At 32.6% G+C, this 9,103-nt stretch overlaps 1 protein-coding gene across 1 annotated transcript; it reads right to left on the bottom strand.

The window, feature by feature from the left end:
• Positions 1-6,390: 6,390 nt before the first annotated feature.
• Positions 6,391-6,908, bottom strand: LOC119666225 (putative nuclease HARBI1). Its single transcript, XM_038075508.1, has 2 exons — positions 6,842-6,908; positions 6,391-6,788 (listed from the first exon to the last, which is right to left on the bottom strand). The coding sequence occupies exons 1-2, from the start codon at positions 6,906-6,908 to the stop codon at positions 6,391-6,393; spliced, it is 465 nt and encodes a 154-aa protein (XP_037931436.1).
• Positions 6,909-9,103: the final 2,195 nt, after the last annotated feature.

Here is a 9,103-nt window from a genome sequence, read left to right as displayed (position 1 = left end):
TGTGCAGGGAATGTTAACTTCTATAAACACTACAAATGATTCCTTACTATTGACATAAGTATCTACATGAACAATTTTATTGATTGCGATCATACTTCCCACCATTGCATATATCGCAATTGTTAATTATTTCATGTATTTTTATTTTTAGTTGCGGATGACAGATTTTGTGTTTTATTCCCTCATATGTCGGTATAACTCCTGAATGTCCGACTTTAAGTTTGTGAAATAATGATATTTGTTTTTTGAGTTATGTTTCTTCTTCTAAGTCTGATGCAAAATAGCTGCACTTTACGAAAGATATACTTTTTGTATTTGAAAAGGAACTTAATAGAGTTTGCTGTAATTTGTTTTAATAATAATTATTGAGTTTAGAAAATATTGCTATTTTTCCTCTATCAAAGTGTCTTCTTATTACATTGGTAACGTTTCCGGAGGAAATATCTTCCTTATCTAAAAATACGCTTGTTTTTGAAAACATTTACTGCTTCAGTTTCCTTATTTTCATCTAGTATAATTTGTTTACTAAAGCGATTTACGACAGTGTCAAGAATTGTAAAGTGATCGTTGAAATTTTCTGGCTGAGAATGAATAGTCTCACCTTCATTTGAGTTGTCAATACCATTAGTTCTAATAATTGATATATTTTCTTGAGAATAATTGGTTTGAACTTCCATTGAAATTTGGTCTGATTGTTCTCTAGCATTTAAATTTTTGATTTTTAGCAAATCATCTAAGTTAATATTGAAATTGTCGGATTCTAATAGATTGATCTCGTCGCAATTAGAAAATCGGCTATTTTATTTTCTTTCCCTGCTATATAGTCTATTCTCGCATCGTATTCTCCTAATTGCACTAACCATCTTTGCAACCTAGGGTTAATATCCTTACCAGAATTTTTGGCTTGCAACCACTTTAGTGGTTGGTGATCTGTTTGTAGATCAAACTCCCTTCCAAAAATATAGGGTCTAAAGTATTTTACTCCACATACTATCGCCAATAGTTCTTTCTGGATAGTAGAATAATTTTTCTCGTGATTATTTAGCAATTTTGGAGTAATCTTTAATAAATTTCCTGTAGAAACCAGTAATACCCAATAAAGATTTAATTTGTTTCTGGGTTGTGGGCAACCTTAGGTTGTGTATTACCTCAACTTTAGCTGTATTTGGCTTAATACCTTCAGGTGTAAGCAAATGACCTAAAAAATCGGTTTCTTTTTTTAGGAAACTACATTTTTCCAACCGGATCTTTAATTTTTGAAATATTTTTTTTTATATTTTCTATATGTTCCGTCAATGAGGTACTAAATATTAATATATCGTCGAAATAGACGACACAAATTCTGTTTATGTAATCTCGAAGTACAGAATTCATAAGCCGTTGAAACGTCGATGGAGCATTTTTAAGTCCAAAAGGCATTCGCAAGAATTCAAAATGGCCTAGTGGAGTAGAAAATGCGGTTTTTTTCCTGTCATTTTCATCCATCAAAATTTGATGGAAGCCTTTGGCAAGATCAATAGAAGAATAATATTGAGCCTTACCAAGTTTGTCCATAATTCCATCAATATTAGGAATTGGGAATTTGTTGCTAACCGTAACTTCATTTAGTCTTCGGTAATCAACAACAATTCGCCATTTTTGGGAATCGGGCCTGTCAACTTTTTTAGGAACTACCCACAAGGGACTATTATAAGCAGAATTGCTTTCTTTAAATATATTGTGTTCTAGCATTTCTTTTATCTGCTTTCGAATTTCAATTTCGTCGGTTGTTCGGTCGGTTGTTGTTATTATTTCGTGCCGTATTTCATGGATACAGGAAAGTTTATCCCCTTCTTTGAAAAAAAGTTCATTAAATTGTTGTAATAAATTTTTTACTAATTGCACTTCTTCCTGTAACTGTACGTCGTAGTATGTCTTGCGTTCTCATTCACAAAACTTTAAGCTTTGATTCGAATCTGATGAAATCCTGAAGTTAAGGTGAGTGTGGTAAAGTATTTGCACTCTCCTAAGCTAGCTAATATATTGTTAATCCGGAATTGGGTATGTATTAGATACAGTTACAACATTTAAGCATTTAAAGTCGATAACGATTCTATTTTTTTTCTCCCCGGAAGGGCCTACTTTTTTTTGGCACTATCCATAAAGGAGAATTGTATGGGCTTTTAGAAGGCCGAATTATACCGTTCTTTAACAAATCCGCTTTTTGCTTTTTTACTTCAGCTCGAAGATTCGTTGGGTGTGGATATGATTTGGTATAAATTGGTTCTTCTGTTGTTGTTTTAATTTCAGCTCGAACATTAGTATCAACTATCCCACTTTCAGAAACTGATCCAAACAAATCAGAAAATTTGTCAACGATTTCTTGCACGTCCGAACTTTGATTTACAATGGTTTGAACTTTATTCACCTGTGTTGACAACCTCACCTTTAGCTTGATTTCAACGTTCCCAAATATACTCAGATTGTTGTTTTTCCTATCGATATTCCGTCGAATGGTTTTAACTCAGGGAGAACATAAAAGTCAATAATATTCATGACACGTAAACTTTTGTGCCTGTAATAAGTGCCTGTCCTGCAGCGGATTGAATTTTAAAAGGATTATTCAACTTCTTGGCATTTGTTGCAATTTTTTTGCAAATGAAATTTTTGTTAGGTCCAGTATCTATCAAAAATTTTAGAATTTCCCCATTTCTAATGCGGAGTTCTAGGTAAGGTATGCTAGAGAAGCTGCTGTCATAAAATTTACTTTCTTGCAGTCTTCTAGGTCTTCGACATACTCGTCTTCCGTCTCAATATTAAACAATCTTTGTTGTTTCTTTGGTATAGTAGATGAAGTATTAGATTACCTAACCACTGGTGTCGTGTTTGCCCTATTCATATAGTTGATCCGGTGAGAATGCAAAGAAGGATCAATGCCCTTAGGCACTGGTGGTTTCAGATTAGTTGGACGTGGTAGGGGTAAGAGATTTGAAGCCTGTTTTTGTTCCACTTTATTCCTGGAATTATATATTTGATTTTTCTCATTCGCATTCAAATTCCTTTGCGAATACCTAGTGTTAAATTAATTTAGAGGAACCGTAACAAAGTTGTTTGCCACTGTTTTATGAATAGCAAAGTTCCTAAAATTTAGATTTTGAAACTCAATGCAGGAGGCGTAAGACTCTGGCAAATTTTGCGGTCTCTGAATCATTAAAATTCTCGAGAGAGAGTTCACCATTTAATCCCCTTATAAATACGTCTAACGCCCTATTCCTATAACTACTTATAAGAGCGTTTACAGTTTCCTGTGAATAGTCCTGCGCTTTGATTTTATTTATTATCAACGATAATTGATGATTAACCCTAGCATAGAATTAATCTAAGCTTCAAGTTCTCTGTACCAAAGCATTTAATTCATGTTCTAATGTCGTCATATCACGCTTGTCTGCATAATGAAGAGAAAGACATGTTTTAATCTTTCTCCAGTCCTCGTCGAAAATGTTATATAATGGTAAGGCTGTATCCGCCGGTCCCCTAATTTTTTGTCTAATGTGCTGTTATATAGCACGATATATAGGTTTACCTTTTTCTAGTGTATAATCTTTTAAAATGGATTCAACACAGTGAATCCAAGAAATATATTGTACAGAATTTCCCTCGAAAACTTGTAAGTCCCTAATACAGTCTGGGAGTTTTCTTATTTCTACTAACTCTGCTTCTGTCAAAGGAGCTGTATGAATTTCACCGCTGTGTGATGGATGACTGACCCCAGTTTCTAGCTGATTAATTCTATTGTTCATTACTCGTATTTGCTCAATTTGAGCATTGATGTCGTGGTCCTACAGTGGTTGAATAAAAATACAATATGGTTAAGGAGGGTGGACAATTTTGTTTATTATTTAATGTTGAATTGGTTGTTGAATTCTGCTGCCAATGGCTGCGCGTCGCAGTATATGTGGGTTTTCAAGTCGTTTCTGTTGTGGAGTATGAGATTCTGCTGCTGATGGCTGCACGTCGCAAGATGCTTGGGTTTCACAAGTCGGTTCTGTGGTGGAGTATGAAATTCTGCTACTGATGGCTGCACTAAACACTGGAGCTGGAGCACACTCAATTCACTTCATGCTTAACCAAGAATTGTTTGAGACTAACTTTGAGTATGGAACTTGCCTTTGTGTTTACTGAACAATTTTATTTGCATTAGTTTACATTGGTGCACAAGTTGAGACAATTCAAACTCTTCTTAAATTCCAGAATGAATTCTCACAATCGATTTCATTCGATACAAAATTAGCACTCTCTCGACATATTGAATCACTTATACACATCTCACTTTTACAGATAAATGCATTTTCGCATATATTTTATTTTATGTGTAATATTTAAATTATACGGTTATTTATATATTTCTTAAAATTTATCTGCATTCAAAACTCCATTTGATTTTCCTTCTTGTTTCCGCGGTCGAGTAGTTAAGCGGTAATGCCTACATACATTCACCGTGTTATGTGCGCGACTGCTTGTTAACTACTTTTTCCTTCTGTGTAAGCTTCAGAAATTGCATTTTCGCTGGATACGTTCCGTAGTGTCAGCGCATTCCATGATCACGTTGTGGTCTTCAGAATTGTTGGCTTCAGCTGTAGTTCGCTCTTACAGTTTTGTAACACGATACTCAATTACAAGGCCAATTTTAAATAATCTTTTATATTTGGCCGAACCGGTTTTCACACACCCTACGCATTACTACATTGACAGCTCCTGTTAATTGAGTAATGGCATCTTGAATCTGTTCCATTTTAAAAAATATCTCACAACAGAGTAACTTCTCGCAGAGTTAGTAGATTTAATTATTCTTGGTTAATTTTTCTCTTTTTTAAAGGTATTTGAACAAAAGTAAAAGTAGCAAAATGTTTAATATTAGCGCCTATTATGAATTGTCTATCTCTGATAGACTGTAGAAAAAGTTCTACTGCTGATAGACAAAATCAAATTTTGGTATTATGAATTGCAAACCGATAGAAGTTTTTCTATCAGCGGTAGACAAATTTCTCTACTGCATTTGAGCAGTAGAAGTTTGTCTATCGTATAAAATAAATGCTGTTAAAACGCTTTATACAGTCAATTTAACATATAAATTTAATATAACTTAAATATTACTAATTTAATAGTTAGTAATAATTCATTTAGATTTAATATTATATAATATATCATTTTATATATCTGTTTTCAAATGTAGTGTATTATATATTGAGAGTAACGGTTGTTACATTTTTGTTTTTTATCTTATTTGCTTATGTTTGCTTATTCTAACATTTTGTAGTTAACTTCACTGTAATACAAGGATCTTTATTATACTTTAAATATATTTTTCGACGAATAATGTAAGTTTTTATATAAAATTAAGAAATACAGGCATGCTCTAGAATTCGAATCCGCATAAAAAAATTCGATTTCAATTTAAATTCACATTTTGGTGCTCTGCTTTTATCGATTCATTTGCGATTTCACAAATGAAAACCGAATCCGCATAAAAACATGTGATTAAAAACACTTATCGAAATAGTTGTGAAATTAAAAGTAGTGAAAATAACATGTAAGTATAATTACATTTTTTTTGAATTAAATCAGTTTCAAGTTATGTAAATAAAGAAAATAATAATTTTGATATTTGATAGCCCCCTTCCGCTAAAAAACGCAATGTGCAGGCCAACTGAATAGAGCTTGGTATGGATGATAACTTAACGTGCGGTGTTACGACTTTTACCAGCATGCAAAAAACATCTTTGTTCACCCTGTAATAATTTATAAAGCTAAAAGTATTCGTTATTTTTCGTTGTTTCATCCAGTATGAATTAGCCACTTACGTCGACTCATTCAAATCTAACGGATTGCTGTAATCTCTTAAAATCCGTCTTTTTATTTTTTCATTTGTGTGACTATTATTTTCAGCTGCCACCAATGCTAGCATTCCGAACATTTTATAAAAACTGTTTTTTTTTTATTTTACTTATTAAAATTTAAAAATTTCACTTAAGAACTTTGAATATTTTTCAAAACGGCAAAAATATATTTCACAACTTGTTAAAATAGTCAACAAACAGCTGTTTAAATTCATTTTATTCATTTTGAGTTCATTTTGAAAACGCATGAAAATATTCGATTTCTGGAACACCCAAAACGGGTTCATTCCGTTTCAAATTGAATTTCGATTTGAAATGAAGTCGAAATTCAGAGCATGCCTGATAATAAAATGAAAAAGGTTTGTTGTAGGGCAAAATCAATAAGTAATAAAAAGCAAATAGCAAAACTTGTTGCAAATATGGAGAAATATCCAGATATTGCGAAAGGTATTTGCAACAAGGCTTTTACAAGGATTTTATACTTTTAGAGGAGATGTAATTAAATTTCAATTTTTTAATGCATAATTGAACGTGCAATTTTGTCCCTTAACAAATGCGGATTTGCGCCCAATGGCGAGTCGTCATTCAAAATTTCCAATAGATCATCTTCCGGCTCATTATCATCGTTATCTTGATATACATCTGGTGGTGTAGGCTCGGACAAATCGTATTTAATACAAATGTTGTGTAATGCTGCACACACATGTATTATTTTTGTTGCTTTTTCTGGTGTATAATGCAGACATCTAGCTCCAATTAAGCATCTGAAACGATTTTTAAAGGTGCCAATACATCGTTCTATGATCTCTCTTCCTAGGACATGCTTCTTATTAAATTGTTGTTCTGCAGAGCTATCTGCAGGGTTCCGGTATGGTGTCAAAAGATATGGTTTCAAGGGATACCCTAAGTCTCCTGAAAAATTAATTCAATTAATAATTTGTTTTAATATTTTACTTAAAATTTACCTAGCAACCAAGTATTCTGCATTCCGTTTTGATATTCAGTTTCCAAATGCGCTTTGAGATTTGACATATTGAAAACTAAAGAATCGTGAGAAGATCCTGGATATTTTGCACTTACATATCTTATCTTTCTTTTGTGGTCACATACCTTGCAGTACGATTTAAATTAATTTGGCATGTGTTCGAACATTAACTCATATATACTTACAATCATAGCATTTATGCTGTGATATCCTTTTCTGCAGAAATATAGATGTTGTGTGTTTTTTTAATGATACAATTTTTATATGTGTACCATCAATAGCGCCAATGATGCCCGGAATACCACATTTTTCATAAAAATAAAGCTTTGTCGCACAAGTTTCTGCTCCTGTATTTATAAATAAAACATACTTAGGACAAATTGTGCTCTCCAATGCATTCAATACTTCATTAATTATTACGGACAGTGTTGACTGCGCCATTCCAACAATGCCCTCGTTACCTATTCCTAACTGATTAGAACCTTGCGCAATAAATCTTAATAAAGCAGCCAACTTATTTACTTTTAAAATCGCTTGTACCGCTTAGCAAGTGGCCATCAATTTCGTGCAACACTTCCAGAAACGCTTCCTTGCTCAAGCGATAGTTAGCAATAAATCTTTTAAATGAAAACAAATATATTAATCACAATTATACATTTATCACATTTGAATTTACGTTTGTGTATCATATTCCAGTGGATTTGCTGCATATCGAATTCTGCGTCTGTATAGACGAAGATTTGTATTTTCATCGTCTTCCGATGAAGACGAATATCAAATATCTACTGTGGACATTTTTTTTAATTTTATATTTATTTTATAAAGAATTTCAATTCAATTCTTAGCGAACAAAATTAAAAAAATAAGTTCAATTAAAACTGGGCGCTCTAAAACCCTTACATCATTCACAATAGTGCAAATGTTTGTCTATCAAGTTTCATAATACCAAATTTGCCTATCAATCGACTCGGTAGACAAATGTCTATTGTCTATCGGTAGACATTTCATAATAGCCACCATTGGCTTAATAATAAATTTAAACAACACTATGTCTAATAGTTTTATATTAATTTTTTTTTAAAAAAAATATTTTCTTCAATAAATTTGCAAAATCAAAAATATTAGTATATATTTACTAATTTCAGAACTTTCTTTAATATATTTCTTATAATATTTTAATATATATTTAATATATTTTCATACGTATATATCAAATATATATATTATAAGTTTGACTTACAGGACGAAGATCAGCATCTACATTGTTGTGGATGATCCGTTAAAATCCCTTTTAGAGTTGTCAGGCCCCTACTCACGGAACGGTTGGCGTCCCTGCACTTATACGTTTGGATGTTTTCGCCAAAAGTTCATACGTGAAGTTAAAGGTGTTACACTTTCACTTCCTTTTTCGAAAAAGTTAATATATGAAATTTTATATATTACACTTTTAAATTTCTTTCCCTTTTTGTAAAAAGTTAATATTCGAAATTTTACGTATTACACTTTTAAATTTCTTTTCTTTTTCGCAAAAAGTTAAAATATGATTTGAATCGCGAACTTTAAATAAACGCGTAGTTCAAGTAGTTCAATGCTAGAAGCCGTCCTAGTTGGTTCCCACTTACGCGTTTCGTCTGGAAACTCGTCAAATTCTCAAATTCTTATACTCAGTTCTTTTTATCTTTAAGACATTAAATATCAATTACGTTTGCGATAGGTATTTCTAAAATATGGAGCAGCATTGCGATGCACTTCTTGACGTGAACGACTACTACAACGAATGTCGATATTACTGCTTGATGGTTGATGTTGTTGTTCGTGTGGTTGTTCCTGTTGCTCCTGTTGTTGCTGTTCACATAGCTTCTGCGGTTGATGTTGCATGATTGATGGTGGCTGGTCATTTGTAGCTTTTGGCGCGAATAATATAGGAATTGCATCAGTTTCTATTGCCTCATTGCTTTGATTTGTTCCGTTGTAGGCTCTTAGTTGATTGGAATGACGTTTCACATACCCAGCATCTGTCTTTACTATATACAATAATTTTCCAAGTGGACGACTAATAGTTCCTTTCAGCCATTTTTCCCCTCTTGAATAATTTCTAAAAAAAACTGACTGATTCGGTTGAATTTGTGCATTAGAATTATTTTTGGTATCATAAGGTTGATGAAATTCTCGAACTTGGCTTAATAATGTTCGTACCTTACGACCATGTAATAGTTCGGCTGGTGTTTTACCCCATGTGTTA

Source organism: Teleopsis dalmanni, chromosome 1 (assembly GCF_002237135.1).
Source record: "Teleopsis dalmanni isolate 2A chromosome 1, ASM223713v2, whole genome shotgun sequence".
Lineage (NCBI taxonomy): Eukaryota > Metazoa > Arthropoda > Insecta > Diptera > Diopsidae > Teleopsis > Teleopsis dalmanni.
Note: the sequence above shows the minus strand (reverse complement) of the source record. Positions and strands in the feature narration are given on the sequence as shown.